Consider the following 18,596-nt stretch of genomic DNA (forward strand, 5'->3'; position numbering starts at 1 on the left):
ATTTGGATGTTAGTTATCCTGAACTGATTTTCTAATTTTTTGTTTTCTTCTGTTTTTTTTTTTTTTCATGTCTTTGTATTTTCCCTCTACATTCCAGCAGATTTTCTCAGCTTTATATTCAACCATCCTGTTGAATTTTTTATATATCATGTTAATTTCTAAGACCTTCTTGTTGGTTTTGTTTTGTTTTGGATTTTGATGAAATCCAGTTTACTGGTTTTTCCTTTTGTGAATTGTTTTTGGTGTCGTTTCTAAGAACTCTTTGCCTAGCTCTCCATTCCAAAGATTTTCTCTTTTTTTTTTTTTTTTCTATAAGTTTTACATTTTGCATTTAAGTCTGTTACCCATTTTGAGTTAACTTTATATAAGGCATAAGACTTAGGTTGAAGAACATTTTGTCTCTTGTGGGTGTCCATTTGTTGAAAAGGCTATCTTTCCTCCATTGAATGTTTTTGTCAGAAACCATTTGGGCCTGTTTGGGACGGTTGATCTCCAGACCTTTCTCTATTTTCTGTTCTGTCCCATTAATCTATGTGTCTATCCCTCTACCAACACAACACAGCCTTGATTACTGTAGCTTTATAATGTCTTGAAATCAGACTGATTCCTCCTACTTCTTTTTTTCCCAAAATTGTTTTTTTAACTATTCCAGTTCTTTTGTCTTTTCATATAAATTTTAGAATAATCTTATCTATATCTACAGAATGTCTTGCTGTAATTTTGGTAGGAATTTCATTAAACTGTTATATCAATTTGGGGAGAAATGGCCTCTTTTCTCTGTTTAGTCTTCCGATAAATGAACATGGCACCTCTCTCCATTTATTTACATCTTTGGTTTCTTTCATCAGCGTTGTGTAGTTTTCAGCATAATGGCCTTGTACATGTTCTGAGATTTATACCTAGGTTTTTGTTTTTGTTTTGAGTGATTATAAATGGTATTGGGTAATTAATTTGGGTGCCCATATTTTTATTGCTGGGATGTAGAAAATCAGATGATTTTTCTGTGTTTATTTTGTATCTTATAACCTTGCTGACCTTGTTTACTAGTTCTGGGAATTCTTTTCTCGATCCTTTAGGATGTTCTATATAGACCACCATGTCATCTGCAAATAGAGGCAGTTTTATTTTTTCCTTTCTGATCTGTTTCCCTTTAACTTCCTTCTCTAACATGATTGTACTTCTTCCTCACTTATTTATTTATTCAATCATTTATTTATATCAGTATGGACTTATGCATATTAATTTTGTCCTTTTTTTTTTTCCCTTTAACCTATTTGCTATCTTTGGTTCATACTGGGTAATTTCTATTGTTTTATCTTTCAGTTCACTGGTTCTTTCCTTTGTCCCTTCCATTCTGCTGATGAGCCCATCCATTGTCCTTTTTACTTCCGTTATTGTATTTTCAGTTCAAAAATTTCCATTTGGTTCTTCTTTAGATTTTCTGGGTTTTTGATGACACTTCCTGTTTCTTTGCTGAGGCTTTCTATTTGTTCATTTATTTCAAGCATCGCCGTAATTGCTGGTTTAAGCATTTTTTGTCATGACTGCTTTAAAATCATAGCTGGATGATTCTGTCTTTTCGGTCATCTTCATTTTGGCATCTACCGATTGCTGGGTTTTTTTCCACGTAGTTTGAGTTCTTCATAGTTCTTGGTCTGACGAACTATATCAACACTTTCATATTGTGTTATGGATTCTGGATCTTATGTAAACCTTCTGTTTTAACTGGTTTCTGCTCTGGCAGGGGATTAATGGGTTTGGGGAGTGCCCTCTTGTTACTACGAGGTGGGGATAGAAGTTCAGGTTTCCACAGGGCCTCTGTTTTTACCCCAGAAGGTGAAAGTTCACCTTCTCATTATTATTGGATTGGGGTGAAAATTCTGGTTTCCCGTTAGGCTTCCACTGACCCTTCCCTGGTTGGGAAGTAGGAGTGCCTTTGCTACTTCTCCCCACATGGCTTCAGTTGACACCACGGTGGTGGGAGTTGGCCTTGTTACCACTTGGTGGTTCTGGAAGTCTTGACTCTCCACTGGACCTCCTCTCACGGCACCTCAGAGATGAAGGTCTTGACTCCCTACTCAGCCCTCTGTGACATTCCCCACCCTGAAGGGTAGGTTGGAGTGATTTGTTGCAGGCCCATGAGAATGGAAGTCTAGGCTCTCCACTTGGCCTTTGCTGCCGTGACTGGGGTGGAGCTGCAGGTTTTTTCTGTGGTTTTTGGCTGGAATAGAGCAGTTAGTTTCTATGGGTTCTGTCTTACTGGGTTTCCCCTTTTCTGGGTCTGACTGGAGAGAGAAGGCTTTCATTGGGCTTTTTTGTGTTTTTGTCTGCACCCATTGGTGTTCTCAGTTTGCTGGCTTTTTCAGTTTTCGGTCTGGGAAACATGAGGCAAAAAGAAAACCCAGACAGCTCACCACCATGTTCCTTGGGTCCCAAAGTTCCTAGCCAGTCTGCCTTCTTCTCCTCACATTTCAGATACTCATTATTATGTCTGTTTTATATATAATGTACAAAGTATTCAGGTGTACTTAGCAGGAGGAATAGGGAAAAGTACGTCTACTTCATCTTCCCAGAAGCAGAAGTTTTCTGTTTATGCCTTTTAAAAAATAAACACTTTACATCATTTAGTAAGGCTTTTGAAGGAAGCAGAGATAAATGCATGTATTCAACTTACTTTTTAAAAACAATTTACTACTATTTTTAATCAGAAGTCCCTGTGCAATGTTTTTAACCCATGCTAGGCTCAGACTTCTGTCAAATAGAGGCCATAGCCCCAGCCCTACCTCTCAGAGATTGTAAGAGTTATGTGTATCTAATACATATTATTTGAATTTGCTTGAAAAAACATTGGCAGGATGAGAGAAAGAGGAAAGGCAGAAGGGGAGAAGGGGAAGAAAGAGGGAGGGTTCCCTATAGGGGATGAGGACTGGAGTTGAAAATACTTGTCTACCATGTTTTGCTTTTTGAATGTTAATATGTTACTTATTTTTTTAATTAAATTTTAAGCTGTCTTATAGTCACTTAGATGAGTGAGCAGGGATCCAAAGAGACTTCAGGTTGAGTAAAAACAAGCCATGTCCTATCAACATCATGTCCTCTCTTGGGGGCAGGTTTGTGGATAGGGAGCTCAGGGGAGTGCCATAGATCTAGTGACTGTGGACTGTAGATCCAGTGACTATGGACTGTATCATTTGGGTAAGGGCACTCACCAGAGATCTGTGAGCAAGATGGAGAGTCTAGGCTGGATGCTAGGTGTAATTGCTACTGTTTATAATGGTTTCTGATCAATGATTTGCTATTAATTTGGAGGGAACTTTCTAAGAAAAAAGCACTGCCGCTTACTGTTAACTTTATGTTATTTTACATTTAATAAACAACTTGGTTAAAGAAATAGAAGACACATTTATCTCTTATGTGCCTAATATAAAGTTGGAAGATATAACAACTGCATTGGATGATAGAATCAGGATCCAAAATGATCCTTAAAATTAGAGCAATGGACTGATTCTAATGAGATGAAATAGCAAGGTAAGGTCACATGCTTGGATTTTAATTTTCTTCTAATCAACTTTACAAGCACAGTTCTGGGAAGGTGGAGATTAAAAGCAGCACTAGTAGAAAAAGACTTAAGCGTTTTAGTGATCAGTTAACTTGATATGAGTGTGTAGTATGATGTGGCTGCCAAAAGAAAAAAGAATGTAGTTTTTAGCTGAATTAATAGAAGGTGATAGTGCTGGTCTACTCTGCAGGAGTCAGACCAGGCCTGGAGTAGTTCATTCATTTTCTGGGACTATTCTTACAAAAAGGACATCGACAAAGCAAAGCATTTAAACATGGGAGCAGCCAAAATGGTGGTGTGACTAAAAACCATGTCAAAGAAAGTGGGTATGTTTAACCCAGAGAAGAAAAAACTTAGAGTCTAAATAATAATATTTCACTTGTTTGGAAAGTGAAAAAATAGACTAGGCTTATTTTTTTTCTGAAGAGGGCAGTCTAGAATCAGGAGGTGGAAGTTTTTAGCTGGATGTAAAGGAGATCAACAGAAATGGCTGTCTGCAGATGGGCTGAGGGCCCAAGGAAATGACATTAATCTAAGCAAACTTCTTGTCAAGAGGCTATATAGCAGGGACTCACGCATGGGCTGCCTGGCTGCTCTAGATCAGTGCTACTCAAAGGATCGTGTTTTCTTTTTCTTTTTCCCCCAGCTTGTCATACTACTTTTCTTCATAAATTGAGATGATTCACCCTTTTTTTTTTTTTTTTTTGCGGTATGCGGGCCTCTCACTGCTGTGGCCCCTCCCGTTGCGGAGCACAGGCTCCGGACGCGCAGGCCTAGTGGCCATGGCTCACGGGCCCAGCTGCTCCGCGGCATGTGGGATCTTCCCGGACCAGGGCACGAACCCGTGTCTCCTGCATCGGCAGGCGGACTCCCAACCACTGCGCCACCAGGGAAGCCCGATTCACCCTTTTAAATATAAATATAATTTAAACATAATTCAGTGATTTTTTTAATTTACAAGGTCATTCACCCATCATCGTTTATCAAATTCCAGAATATTTCTTTCATCACCCCAAAATGAAACCTCACACCCATTAGTAGTCACTCCCCCTTCTCCCTTGCCCCAGTCCCTGGCAACCATTAATCTGCTTTCTGTTGCCTATTCTGGACATTTCTTATAAATGGGCTCATACAGTAAGCTCTTGTGTCTGATATCTTTCACTTAGCATAATATTTTCAAGGTTTATCCATGTTGTAGCATATATGAGTACTTATTCCTTTTCATGGCTGCATAATGTTCCATTGTCTGGATATACCGCATTTTGTTTATCCTGATGGACATTTGGGGTTTTTTTTCACTCTTTGGCTATTATGAATCATGCTGTTATAGTCATCTGTGTACAGGCTTTTGTGAACATAATGTTTCATTTCTCTTGGGTATATATTTAGGGGTGAAATTGCAAGGTAAGATGGTAACTCTACTTTTTGAGAAAATGCTGAACTATTTTCTATAGAAGCTGCACTATTTACATTCCTACCAGCAGTGTATGAAGGTTCCAATCTCTGTATACTTGCTGACGTTTGTTATTGTTTCTTTTTTTGATTATAGCCATTCCAGTGGTTGTGAAGTGATAATCTCATTATGGTTTTGATTTTCATTTTCCTGGTGATTAATGGTGTTGAGCATCTTTCCATGTGCTTATCATATGCTCTTTGGAAAAATGTCTATTCTGATCCTTTGCCAATTAATTTTTACATTAGGTTGTCTTTTTATTGTTGAGTTTTAAGAGTTCTTTATATAGACTGGACACTAGATTCTTTTTTATTTTTTATTTTTATTTTATTTATTTATTTATTTTTTGCCACGCCACGTGGCTTGTGGGATTTTGGTTCCCCAACCAGGGATCGAACCTGTGCCCCCTGCAGTGGAAGCACATAATCCTAACCACTGGACCTCCAGGGAATTCCCATGGATACTGGATTCTTATCAGATGTATGATTTGCAGATCATTCTTCACAGTTTCTTTTCACTTTCTTGATAGTGTCCTTTGAAGCACAAAAGTTTTTAATTTTGATGAAGCAAAGTTTATCTATTTTTTCTTTGACTGCTTGTGCTTTAGGTGTCATATCTAAGAACCATTGCCTAATCCAACATCATGAAGATTTGCATATGTATTTTCTTTGTGGAGTTTTTAGATTTGTGGTCCATTTTTGTTACTGAACTCAAGTTCAGCGGCTCACTGCTCAAAAGCGAATAATCAAGAGGCAAGTGTCAATAGAAAGGGAAGGTGCTTTAATCAGAAAAAGCCAGCAATCTGGGGAGAGGTGGACTCATGTCCCGAGAGCAACTCCGAAGATTCTGCTCAGCCACGATAGTTGGTTTTTTTTTTTGGCTGCGTTGGGTCTTTGTTGCTGAGCACAGGCTTTCTCTTGTTGCAATGAGCGGGGGCTGCTCTTCATTGCAGTGCGTAGGCTTCTCATTGCGGTGGCTTCTCTTGTTGCAGAGGATGGGCTCTAGGCACATGGGCTTCAGTAGTTGCAGCACGCAGGCTCAGTAGTTGTGGCTCGCGGGCTTAGTTGCTCTGTAGCACGTGGGATCTTCCCGGTCCAGGGCTCAAACCCGCGTCCCCTGCACTGGCAGGCGGATTCTTAACCACTGCACCACCAGGGAAGTCCCCATGAGGGTTTTTAAAGAGAAAATGGTGAGGGGAAGAATCTCAGTGAATCTTCAAGGCAGGAGGTTTGTGTTCTGCGTCATTCTCCATTGCATGCAGGCTGGCTGACTCTCTCTTCAGATGTTATCATGCCAGTATGATCTGCCTGCAGGATTGCTAAGGGGACTGTTGGGAGTAAAGAGCTGGTCATTCTTTACTTAATTCTTCATTCTTACTTCTTTTTATCTAGGAAAAGAATCAACAGGTTAATTAGGTTCTTTCAAGGTTGGAGGGGAACAGAAATGGGCGAACAGGAAAGGGGCAAAAGAGCTGCTTTCAAATCCCCACTGTCTAACACCATTCCATTTCTATGGGATTAGGGGTGAAGGTCTATCTTCTGTAAATTCTTCATACTGACATAGGATGCCGTATTCTCAGAGTGGAAGATGTCAACATGGGTCTGTAGCATCTCTTTGCTGACAGTTTTACTTGGCCGCTTACATATTACAGGCAGAACAAGCTACAATTATTTTGATGCCCACAGAGCTATAGATTATTATGAGCAATAATGTTAATCTCATTCTCTTTGAGGCCAGTTCTCGGAAGTGTGCTAGCCACAGATTCAGTACTGCTCAACATGGCACAGCTTATGTCATGGCTACAGTCTGGTTATCATGCAGTTAGCTTTGTTCCTCTGGTGGCAGTTGTAATATCTGTAAACAGCTCAGGAATGTGCATCAGACACTGACTCTGTGACTCTGTTGTCCTAATCATTAACTGCTCGGTTTTGTAGTTGGTGGGCCCTACAGGGTTCTGCTCGGTTCCACTTTGAATTATTTTGGTTTGTGATGTGAGGTAGGAATCCAACTTCATTCTTTTGCATATCGATATCCAGTTGTCCCAGCACCATTTTTTGAAAAGACTCTTCTCTTCCTCATTGAATTGTCTTGGCACCTTTGTCAAAAATCAATTGGCTGTAAATGTATAGGTGCTACACTAAAGATCTTGTGCCACAATGTAAGTCAATGAACTACTTCCCTCATAGGTAAAGTCTCACTAGGAAAAGGAAAAAGTCATCTTAGTGACCTGATTGATTTACATCCTGGAGTAAGCTCCTTATCTCCTTGTGGACTAGCTTCTACCTAGAAAATGTTGGTGGAACACATTTTGAGTAGCACTCCTCTAGATCTTTGGTACTTTAAGTGCCACTGCCCAGAAATACCCCAGGCTCTATTCCAGAGCTACTAGATTAGAATCTGTTTTTAAACAGAATCCGATTCAATGCTTATTAAAGTTTGAGCAACATGCCTCTAGAATCAGACTCTAAATGACTTTAAAGATCTATTCAGTAAGTAGAGGATTAATTAATGAGTAAGACTTGGAAAAGGGAGAATAAATGTGATTGTAGGCAGGATTATATCTGGGACTTATGTAACAGAAACCCATAAGGGCCCCAGATACATTGCCTTCGGTAGAACTCCAGGGCCAGTCCAGATCTCAAAGCGTTTCTCTTCACTACTGCACTGGACTTGATATCGTTTTTGTTTGCTTGTGAATTATAAAGAGTTACAAAGGAAATGTAGACTTATAAAGGAGAGTTACAAAGGAAATTTAGAGTTACAAAGGAAATTTTCCAAAAATTTAGGCAATTTTAGAGAAGGCGGGTGGGGAATAGTAAGGCCGAAGACTTTTACAAAGCAACTTTGGGAGAAAGAAACTAATTCCAGGCCTTAGAACTGCTTTCCTTCAGTTTCCTTAAGTTAGTAAGAAGCTGAACTTTGGTTAAAAGTGTCTGTGGAATCATAGTGTGATTCTAGAAGTTGGCAGCAGTAGTGCCGAGTCATAAACTCTGAAACCACGGCTATTCGGAGGGTCAAAACAGGTAAATATACCTCTTTGGAAGCTTACTGTATGCAAATGCAGGCACTGTCAGCATCAGGAATTTGCAGGAATGTGTCATGCTGACATTCCAAGGAAGGGTGACCTGAGCAAAAGATATATAAGGAAATTAGTTACATACTATACTCTTTTACTATTTTAGGGTGAGTGACATTATTGATGTGCTACTTAGAACACTATCTTCTTTGTTTTCTTGAACATAAATATAAAGGCTTTTATAGATGTACTTAGGAATTGAGTCCTCTGCTTTCTTATAAGGCTTTAAGATTCTTAGGTAGGTATTTCCTGCTGCAGGAATTTTGAAGCTCGGTATAGAATACTGTTCTGTGCTACAAGCACCATTAATTAGGACCACAGATAAACTTGAAATGTGTGGTCATCTATAGGATCTGGGTAGAAGGCCTCTTTTTCAAATGGTACTTTTTGTGAAAAAAGTGTTTCATCACTTCAAGCATTTAGCTATGAAAGTTAATAAGCTAACTACAAACACTTTAAATATCTCTTCAGTAAAGCAAGTCTTCTAATAACATGTTTATCTGTGTGGTTTAATGTTAATTTTAAAATAAAGTTTAAAATGACAATACAAGTCTTTAGACTTATCACTGCTTCCATGATCTAATGTAATATAAACTGATCTAATCCATAGTTTCACTGAACATTCCCCACTCCCTTGAAAATCAGAGTTTGACTTATACTCATCATGTAGACTTCTATCTCAGTTCTCCAAATAATACTTGTAGCCGAGGGCATCAGAGCATCTTCCTTATATCCTGCCTTTTCCTGAGTAAATGGGTAGTAACTGAGGTGCCTCCATGCGGGTTCCATCCCAGACCTCTACGTCCATTCATTCTGTTCTGTACGCCTGGGGCTGGTCTTTTAACTAAAGCCGGGGAAAGCTTGGACATCCTTTGGCATGTCGCTGCTGAGAAGTGCTGTCACACCGCGCATGAATGTGAGTCTGTCTCAGCTTGTAGTAAGATCTTCTCTTGACCTTTTCTACATTTCACAGCCATTCAAACAGATCTTCTCTATCAGTTCTAAACCAGTGACATCCTAAAATCAGAAACGGCGCTGTGTCATCAAGTTGTTAAAAGTAAAATGCCATCGTCTCCCTCCAAAGAGGCGGTCTTTTCTGCTTGGATGTATCTCAGGATCTCTGCAGAAGACACAATGAACAGGAATTTGGGCGTGGACTGATCAGCCAGCATCTTGGCAGAGTGTTCTAGGATGCCATCTGCAGATGTTAATTATCCAGTTTGGGTCCTCTAATAGCTCTTGACCTCCTCTTGGCTCTATCAGTTGCTTCTTATTTTCCTTCCAGATTCTTATTTATTCCTCTTGGGATGAGACAAACTCAGAGGCAACATTGCTGATTCTTTTTCAAACAGCTAAATGTAGAAACATTAGTCTTTCATTGCTTCTTGTGGACATTTGGAGGACATGATCTGCTGCTGAATTTTGTTTTCAAAGAAATTCTCTCCACTTCTTCCTACTTCTAGGACTGTGTAAATGGAAACAGATTCTAGAAGAGCTGATAAGATTGAAAAGCAGAAGCATAGTCCTCTAAAATGTGAGCCCTGAGGTCACTTCCTGTTTAGAGAAACTTGAATTCTAGAGGCTGCTTTTTTGCCTCATCATCTCCCTTGTCTGTTATCCAAAACAGTTGCTCTACGCCTTTTATTTCTCTCATCAAGCTTCTTTCTCATTCCCTAACACTTTGAAGATGATCTTGTACTCTACCAAAAACAGAACAATAGATCTGAACTTTCTCAAATTCCCTTTTTTTTTTTTTCCCAGCCTCAAACCAATATGCATGTCCATCCTTATTTCCTTCCTGCTTGCCAGGAAAGAAATGTCTTTGAAAGATCCGTCGTCCCTTTAATAGTGCTCCTAATCCCTTCCTTTTCTACCTGAAGGACTTTGTTCATTCAGTTATCCTCATCGTCTCCTGTATCTTTTTTTTTTTTTTTTTCCGGTATGCGGGCCTCTCACTATTGCAGCCCCTCCCATTGCGGAGCACAGGCTCCGGACGCGCAGGCTCAGCGGCCATGGCTCACGGGTCCAGCTGCTCCGCGGCATGTGGGATCTTCCCGGACCGGGGCGCGAACCCGTGTCCCCTGCATGGGCAGGCGGACTCTCAACCACTGCGCCACCAGGGAAGCAAGCCCTTTCTCCTGTATCTTAAAGCACCTTTTTGTCCTGGCTCCTTTCACTCTCCAGTGCTCAATCCTCTCCCATCCTAAAAATTCTTTCCCTCGGTGCACCTTCTCTTTTAAGTTCAAAATGTCCTGAAAGAATCTCCTGTAGCCACTGGCTCTGCGTATTCCACTCCCATTCTTCGCAAGTCCAGCTCCCTTCTTACTTCACTTTATTCCTTTTACAAAGCTGTTCTTGCCTAGGTCTCCAGCGACTTAGCAGCCGCCAGTAGAAGCTATCACGTCTTTACCTTTAGTCTACCTTTCTGAGGCAATAGTCATTCTTAATCCTTCTCTCAGAGGAAAGTTCTAAGGAATTTTAACTTGGATTCTCAGAGTTCAGGTGTGTGGGTTTGATACTATGAGGCTTCCTCTTGTTTGGGTATGTACTTTCAGATTAAAAGAGACCATATCGGGCTTCCCTGGTGGTGCAGTGGTTGAGAGTCCGCCTGCTGATGCAGGGGACGCGGGTTCGTGCCCCGGTCTGGGAAGATCCCACATGCCGCGGAGTGGCTGGGCCCGTGAGCCATGGCCGCTGAGCCTGCGTGTCCGGAGCCTGTGTTCCACAACCGGAGAGGCCACAACAGTGAGAGGCCCGCGTACCGCAAAAAAATAATAATAATAATAAAAGAGTCTATATCACTTTGAACACTGAGTCTCCAGTTAGTTTGGTGGTGGCTCAAGTTGCCACATTTGTGTGCTGACTCTTACAGAACCACGTTTCCCACCTCCTTCCTCCCATTTCTTTTATTAAACAAAGTAAAACAATTTATTAAAACTAGTTAAAAAATAAAACCTTGTGACTTCCCTGGTGACGCAGTGGTTGAGAATCCGCCTGCCAATGCAGGGGACACGGGTTCGAGCCCTGGTCCAGGAAGATCCCACCTGCCGCAGAGCAACTGAGCTGATGCGCCACAACTACTTAGCTCGCATGCCACAACTACTGAGCCCATGTGCTCTAGGGCCTGCGTGCTGCAACTACTGAAGCCTGCATGCCTAGAGCCCATGCTCCACAACAAGAAAAGCCGCCGCAATGAGAAGCCCATGCACTGCAGCGAAGAGTAGACCCCGCTCGCCACTACTAGAGAAAGCCTGCGCACAGCAACAAAGCCAAATGCAGCCAAAAATAAATAAATGTATTAAAAAAATAAAATAAAACCTTACCTTTTGCATAAATCCCGTTACCCAACTTGCTTGGTTTTTGCTCACTAATGACCTTAGATTTTGAACACCATCATTACAGAGATTTGCCTCTATGGATGTTGAAATAACCAGACCGAGGGATGAGGCAACTTCCAGTGTCTAAATGGATCCTGACACATGGGAGGTGCTCAATATGTATTTGTTGAAAAATTAATTCCGCAAGCAGCTCTGAGAAATGCAGTTCCAACCAGAGAGCTGGAAACATAACCCATCTTACATCCCAGTTGGTTGGCTTGAAAGGCTTAATCGTGAGCAAAATGCTTAAGTCTGGATGCTATTGTAGTTCCTTCAAAACTTTAAAAAGCAGTTATTCTTTTCATATATTTCCTAGACGGAGAAAAACAGTATGAATAGTTTAAAAGTCAAGTTGAGTTCACTTGTGTTCCTACAACCAGGAAAAAAATCAGTTTCATTTTTCTGAATTAAAAATTCACATATTTAAATAGTTCATGCTGTCACTCTCCTGTTAGCCCCTCTGCAGTGTTGCCGGAGATGGGAGTCTTTGCTTCTGGTTTATATGGAGCGCTGATGCCGTGAGCAAGTAGGCACCCACTGTGCGTGCATTTGGTTCTAGAATGTAGTTCAGGAGAGCGTTATGGTTTAGAAGGGTTGCAGAATGGCTATTGAAGAGCTGACCGTGAATCTCAGAGACCAGCGGAAACCTGCTCTTGACCCTGCCCCTTAGTCTTATCTCTCATCACTGTTAGTGTTGTCTCTGTGTATTTAAGTTATCTGGGCTCGTTTGATCTCTACTGGTGTCTGTAACTGATAATTTATTTCTCAACTCTTCTTTACAGAGGGACCTGTCGGGGCACAAGAACATCGTGGGTTACATTGACTCCAGTATCAACAATGTGAGTAGCGGTGACGTGTGGGAAGTGCTCATTCTGATGGACTTCTGCAGGGGTAAGTATACGCGCCATACCTTAAGCTCTCATTTCTCTAGCACTTTGATTGTCAAAGGTGTGGGGTCATTTCAGTTAATGTGCACGGTACCCTAACGTATGTTGTTCCGGTTTTAAAGATTGGAAAACGAGGAGGCTAAAAGATACAGAGCCTTCTGTCACTTCTTGGTTATTCTTACAATGGCGAGTGTCAGTGACACAGATAATTCAGAGTGGTAGATAATACAAAACTCTACATTTGTTAGGTTTGGGAAGGTTTGGTGCTTGTATATGAATGCGAAGGTATGAGAATGAGAATGAATATGTTCTTTGTGATGCTTTAAAACAAATGATGAAGGCACATAATAAAGACCCAACTCCAGGTAGACTAAGGGAACAATTCAGCTTCCCTCACTCGTGTGTTCTCTTCTCCATCCGCACCACCATCCTTGCATTAGGGGGTAAAAGAATCCTTTTCATCTAATGGAAATGACCCTGCTCTTCTAGCTGGAGATCTGTGATTGCCAGGAAGGCTACATTCAAATGATGCTGCCCTTAACGTTAGAGTCAAGTAGTTGAAAGCTCAGAGTTTCAAGCAGTATTTATCTTGGGAAACCCAGGCTGTAGCATGAATTTATTCCGAGTTGACTGCATTTCATACAGCTATTGTTTGGAAGTTTGGCTTTTTTGGTCTAAGCAGCTGTCACTTACATTCTTGGGTCATTGTCTCACTGTTTGGTGCCCAGTTTTGTAATCACCCTTAGTTCCACTAACATGTTCCTTGCCTTTACAGATACTGTCCATAAATTAAATGTTAGTAATGCTTAAAATGTGATGTTAACCAATAATTTCAGCCTTCGCTGTAACAGCTGTTAACCTGATTTTGTAAAATACTACCACATTTGAACTTCACAGTTTGTCTCCTCCTGCTCCTTCCTTTTTGGACAGTAAAATGTTTAGAGACGAGGCAGTAGGAGAGTCCAGGGAGCTGGATAATTTTCTAAGCGAGGTTGTCAGTCTTTCGGTCCGAGAGATTAAATGTTGGTGTAGCATTTCTGCAGACCAGGCAGCAAGCAGTAAAGCCAGAGAGACCAAGCTGTTCCTAAAATACAGACTATCAAACTGCCTTCTTCCTCCTCTCAGGCTCTATTGTACAATCTGATTCTTACTAAAATATACAGCAGATTGAACCTGTGGCCTCGTCCTATGCACAACAGGGACAGTATAACCAGGCAACTAGAGCCAGGACCACATTGTCAGTTCTGCTACTAATCTTGAAGACAGAATGAGGGCAGCTCACATCTGGGCTGCTTTATATAATGAAAAAACTGTTTTGACGCCATAGAAAACAAGTCCCAGGCTGGGAATCAAGATACCGGGGTTTAGTCCTGGCTCAGCCAGTGATGGGCTGAGTCCAGATTGCTCCTTTGTGGACAGCCTTTCATTCTCGTGGATAAGTGATGGGTCTGAATGTTTATAACCTTTCCTCTGCTCTGCACCCCTCTCAGGAGGCCAGGTGGTCAACCTGATGAACCAGCGCTTGCAAACAGGTTTTACAGAGAATGAAGTACTCCAGATATTTTGTGACACCTGTGAAGCTGTTGCCCGCCTGCATCAGTGCAAAACTCCTATTATCCACCGTGACCTGAAGGTAACAGATCACCATTAAGTGCATTCTTATGGAGTATTTTCTGTCTGCCCCAGGAATGCGATAGACGTTATGGGGATGTGAGAAAAGCGTAAGGCATGGTACCAGATTCTAAGCTTACATTCTGCTTGGGGAGAGGAAGTACAGAGAAAAAAATAAATAGCCGAACACTACAGTACAATACAGCTATCAATTTTATTAAGTAGCTTTCAGAAATTCTTTATAATCATCAAATGCCTGAACACACCTTTTTTGTTTTTCCTGATAAACTCCCAAATTCACTTTTTCAGGGTCAGAAAAAGTAATATGCTAATGTGAAATTTATAAACAATGGTGCTTGATCTTTAAAGTCTATTTCATACTTTGTAAAATCCATTAATTGGTGATTTAAAAAAATTTGTCCTACTAATTACTATCCCCTTGCACTGGGCCTTCTGTACTGTAGTCACTTGACAATGTTCGTTGAATGGAATTGGCACCCAGTTAGGATTCAGTAGCATCTCTGGAGCACTGACAATGTGCCAGGTATTCTATTAGACACTTTATGTGCACTGTCTCTTGGGAGGGAGACATTCTTCTTTGTATTTTATGTTTGGGGGGAAACTCAGGAGCTGAGAGGTTATGTGATTTGTCTAAGGTCGTATAACTGGGAAGGAGCAGTACCAGAATTTGAATCCAGCTCTTCTGATTCTAAGTTATAATTTCTTTTCATTATACTTATGTTTCGAGAAACATGCTTCATGGCTAATATTTGCATCACTGTCCCCTAGTGTGCTTGTTAAATGCAGGCTACTGGGTTGCCCGCTGAATCTTTTGGGGTATATTTTTTGTGATGGTGCCAGGGAAGCCCAGGAGTTTTTATCTTAGGCACCCCAGGTGGTTTTTGTATATTCTAAAGTTTGAAGATGATAGCCGCATACTAGCATTTCTGTTCGAGGGTGTTTTTTAGTTTATTTGTTTGTTTGTTTCTTTAATTAAGATACCATAAAATTCACTCTTTTAAAATGTACAATTTGGTGGATTTTAGTATATTTACAAGGCTGTGCAACCATAACCACTGTCTAATTCCAGAAAATTTCATCATCCCCCCAAAAAACCCTGTATTCATTAGGAGTCACTCCTCATTCTCCCCTTGTCCCAGCCCCTGGCAACCACTAATCTACTTTCTGTTGCTTATTCTGGACATTTCATCTAAATGGGCTTGTATAGTATGTGACCTCTTTCACAAGCATAGTGTTTTCAAGGTTCATCTATGTTGTGGCGTATATCAGTACTTCATTTCTTTTTGTTATAACATTCCATTTTGTGGATATATCACATTTTGTTTATTCAGCAGTTGGTGGACGTTTGAGTTGTTTCTACTTTGGCTATTATGAATAAGGCTACTATGAACATTCATATACTAGTTTTCATGTGGGCATATGTTTTCAGTTTGTTTGGGTACATACTTAGGAGTGGAATTGCTGGGTCATATGGTAACTCTAATTTTTTTGAGGAACTGCCGCACCGTTTTCCAAAGTGGCTGTGCTATTTTACATCCCACCAGCAACATATGAGGTTTCCGATTTCTTCACACTAACCTAACACTTGTTATTGTCCTATTTTATTTTCCCACCCTAGTGAGTGTGAAGGCTCCAACAGCCTTAGACAGCCTTCTCCAGTGTACCTCTGCCCACAGTCAGCCCCTTTTCTGAGTGGAGCGAGGAGGATACATCTCAGTGAATATTATGAGCCTCACATCGTACAAGTACATAGTTCTGTGGGGACAGTGCAGATACAACATGGTTCCTATGCTCATCATGTTAAAGTATTGGTGAGAGAATGTAAATGAAATATTTGGAATTGAAACCTAAATAAGTGAAATACAAAACTTGATAGAACAAAGTGACGAGCGGAAGAGATTCAAGTGGCTTGATGTGTGGTCAGATAGTGGGATCTGGCAATGGTGATTGGAGCCTTCTGGAAAAGTAGGATTTTGAAGGACTGGTGGGATATGGGTGGTCACAGAGAGGATGAAGGGCGTTTCAGGCAGAGAGCAGGGCCCGAGAACTGCCGAGAGAAGGGAACAAGAAGGCATTTGAAGATGAGGAGATAGGTAAGGGCTTGGTACCTGGCCAGTTTCAGACCAGGCTAGAGTGACTGCAGGCCGCTGCTCTAAGAATGTAATGACACTTTATTTTTTTAATTGAAATATAGTTGATTTACAATGTTGTATTCGTTTCAGGTGATGACAGTTTATTTCTTGTTGCCTTAACCATGAGTGAAGTTCTTGGGCATGTTAGCATGTATTTCAAAATAGGCAGTGGTACCAACATTTTCAGACCTGACCTTTCTCCCTGCCACCTGCCTTGGAGAAGAGTTCATGAGGGGCCAAGAAAAGGGGGGAGAAGTGTGGCCCAGCCGCACCAGCACTGCTTCTGTGACCCGTATGAGCTCAGGTTTCTCCAGAACCCCATTCTGCCCCCAGGTCAGATGGGGTTCGATTTCATATTGGAACTCAGATTTCACAGCACAGTAACTTGTACCAACTGAATTGTAAGCTCCGTGAGTGATGAGCTTCCTTTATGTTGCCAGGCGCACAGGGCACATTTCTATCCCTGTCTCGTTCTCCTGCCTGTGGCATTTGCCTCCTCTGTGACTGTCTCTTCCCATGACCCCTGTGCAGCGTGTTCTCCCGGGCCCCTCAGGCTCCTTGGTTGCTCCTCTTATCACTTAGCCTCAGAGCCTCAGCTTCCTCGTCTGTGAGGTGGAGACAACAGCGCCAGCCTTGTTAGGGTCAGGGTGAGGCTAAAGGAGAACATGCATATCAGTGTGCAGGGGCATCCTTGGCGTAGAAAGTCCTGAGCGAGCACCCAGGGAGGTGAGAGCAAGGGAAGAGACCAAGAGGGCCATCGAGCATCCTTTTAGAGAGTGCTACTACCATGTTAAACAAAAATCTTCCTTTATTGTAACTTTTTTCAACATTTGTTGGATTAAACGAGGCCTAAATGATAATCATTTCATACCTGTAAACAGCACCGGCCCAGTTTACCCATTCGCAGCGTATTAGTGCTGTTGTGAGGTGGTGGAGAAGCATCACCCGTGATGGGAACCTGAGGCACAGAGCTCAGTGTCTTGCCTGGGGACATGGTCGGGGGTTGGTCTCAAGCAGCCAGAGCCTAGACTCTTCTTTCACTGCTCTGAACAGCCTGTGAGATGTCTCAGCAGAGAAACTCGGTGCAAACTGGAATCTGAGTGTGAGGCTGGGGCACAAGCGAGTGGCTGCCACGCTGTCTTCCTCAGCCCCTGCCCTTTGCCCCTCTGTCACCCAGGGCTGGGCACACGGTAATTGTGTTCAGTCAGTATTGAAGACCATCGGGTGTGCTGCTGGTTCGCCAGTAGTGGTTCAGGAGACATTGTTTCCCTTTCTCCTTGACCTTGGAAATAAGGAGTGTAAATAGGGGCCCCTGAGAGGAGGCCTTGATTGTGATTGTTCTAGAGGAGTCCTGTTGCTGTTGATTTTAGTCGTTGACTCCCGGTTGTTTTGCCGCAGCTTTCCCAAATTCCCCAAATCTTACACTCATTGCCATCTGGATGCTTTTGTTAGCATGTTAGATCCTGTTGACTTCTACTACCGTGTGCTTGGTGGGCAGTCACATCGCCTGCTGCACTGCCAACTTCCTAGGCAGGAGTGGAAAGTCCCCCTGTGCTTCCTGTTTGCCCTGGCTCTGTCATTGCATCACAGGGCCTTGGCCACTCTGAGCTCCCTGTCATGGCTAGAACCAGCCGGCACAGTCCTAGCAGGAGCCAGAGCCAAGAAGTTTTTTGTTGTCCTCTTGGCCAGAGAACGTGCTGGTGGCTGGTCTCCCAGTTGCTCCCCTGTGAGCAAGGTCTCCCTTGGCGACCAGGAGCCTCGGGAGTAGTCTGTGGGGCACAGGAGGGAGCACAGGCCAGGCCGGCTGTAGGGCCCCGTGTTGAGCCAGTGTCACCCTCTGCAGGGGCCAGCTTGGTCACACGCAGCACTGAGAAAGGGCCCTTTTGCCCTGCCTACCACGTGTGTGGTCTTTCTTGCAAGTTCCAGAGGGGAAATAAGCTGAAAGCGGTCCCTGTCCTTAAGCAGCTTATGTTCTAAAAATAACCATGACAGAAGTTCTGGTCTTTATTGGAAGTCTCTCCTCCAGTAAATAGTTTTAACATTTTCATTATTTCCCCCATTGTTTACTTGCCATCTCTCTGAAGAATGATAGAGGTCATTCCTGCAGATCATGGGGTGTCATAGACCTGGGACGGTCACGTTAGCCAGCCCTTTCTTTTTACCAACGGTGAAGCCTCTGCCCAGAAAGGCCGTGACCTGCACAGTAAATTCAGTGATCAAACCAGAAGAAAGGCCAAGGTTGTTTACTCTCAGTTTGGTTTCTGTTTGTTTGGTTTTGCTGTATTTTACCATGATGTTTGTCCTAACATTTAAGAAGGGAGAAGAAAGAGTTAAGACTTAATAAGTACATTCTAGATTGAAAAAGTCCTGAATGTCTCCTCAGTTGTCAGAAAGGAGATGTAGATCTCATGAAGTACAATAGGATGAAGATTCTTGTCCTATTTTTGGAGTCACAGGTTGGAAAACCTGCATGCATCTAA

The 18,596-nt window shown here is 42.1% G+C and overlaps 1 protein-coding gene across 21 annotated transcripts in view; it reads left to right on the forward strand.

Annotated features, from left to right (window-relative positions):
- AAK1 (AP2 associated kinase 1) overlaps positions 1–18,596 on the forward strand; it is a 164,837-nt gene that overhangs the window by 74,107 nt on the left and 72,134 nt on the right. For all 21 annotated transcript variants that reach the window (XM_059079778.2, XM_059079783.2, XM_059079785.2 and 18 more), the window contains exons 4-5: positions 12,248–12,356; positions 13,843–13,985. In XM_059079778.2, coding sequence (XP_058935761.1) covers positions 12,248–12,356; positions 13,843–13,985 — 252 coding nt within the window. The remainder of the gene's footprint in view (positions 1–12,247; positions 12,357–13,842; positions 13,986–18,596) is intronic.

This window comes from Kogia breviceps, chromosome 11 (genome assembly GCF_026419965.1).
Source record: "Kogia breviceps isolate mKogBre1 chromosome 11, mKogBre1 haplotype 1, whole genome shotgun sequence".
NCBI classification, from domain to species: domain Eukaryota; kingdom Metazoa; phylum Chordata; class Mammalia; order Artiodactyla; family Physeteridae; genus Kogia; species Kogia breviceps.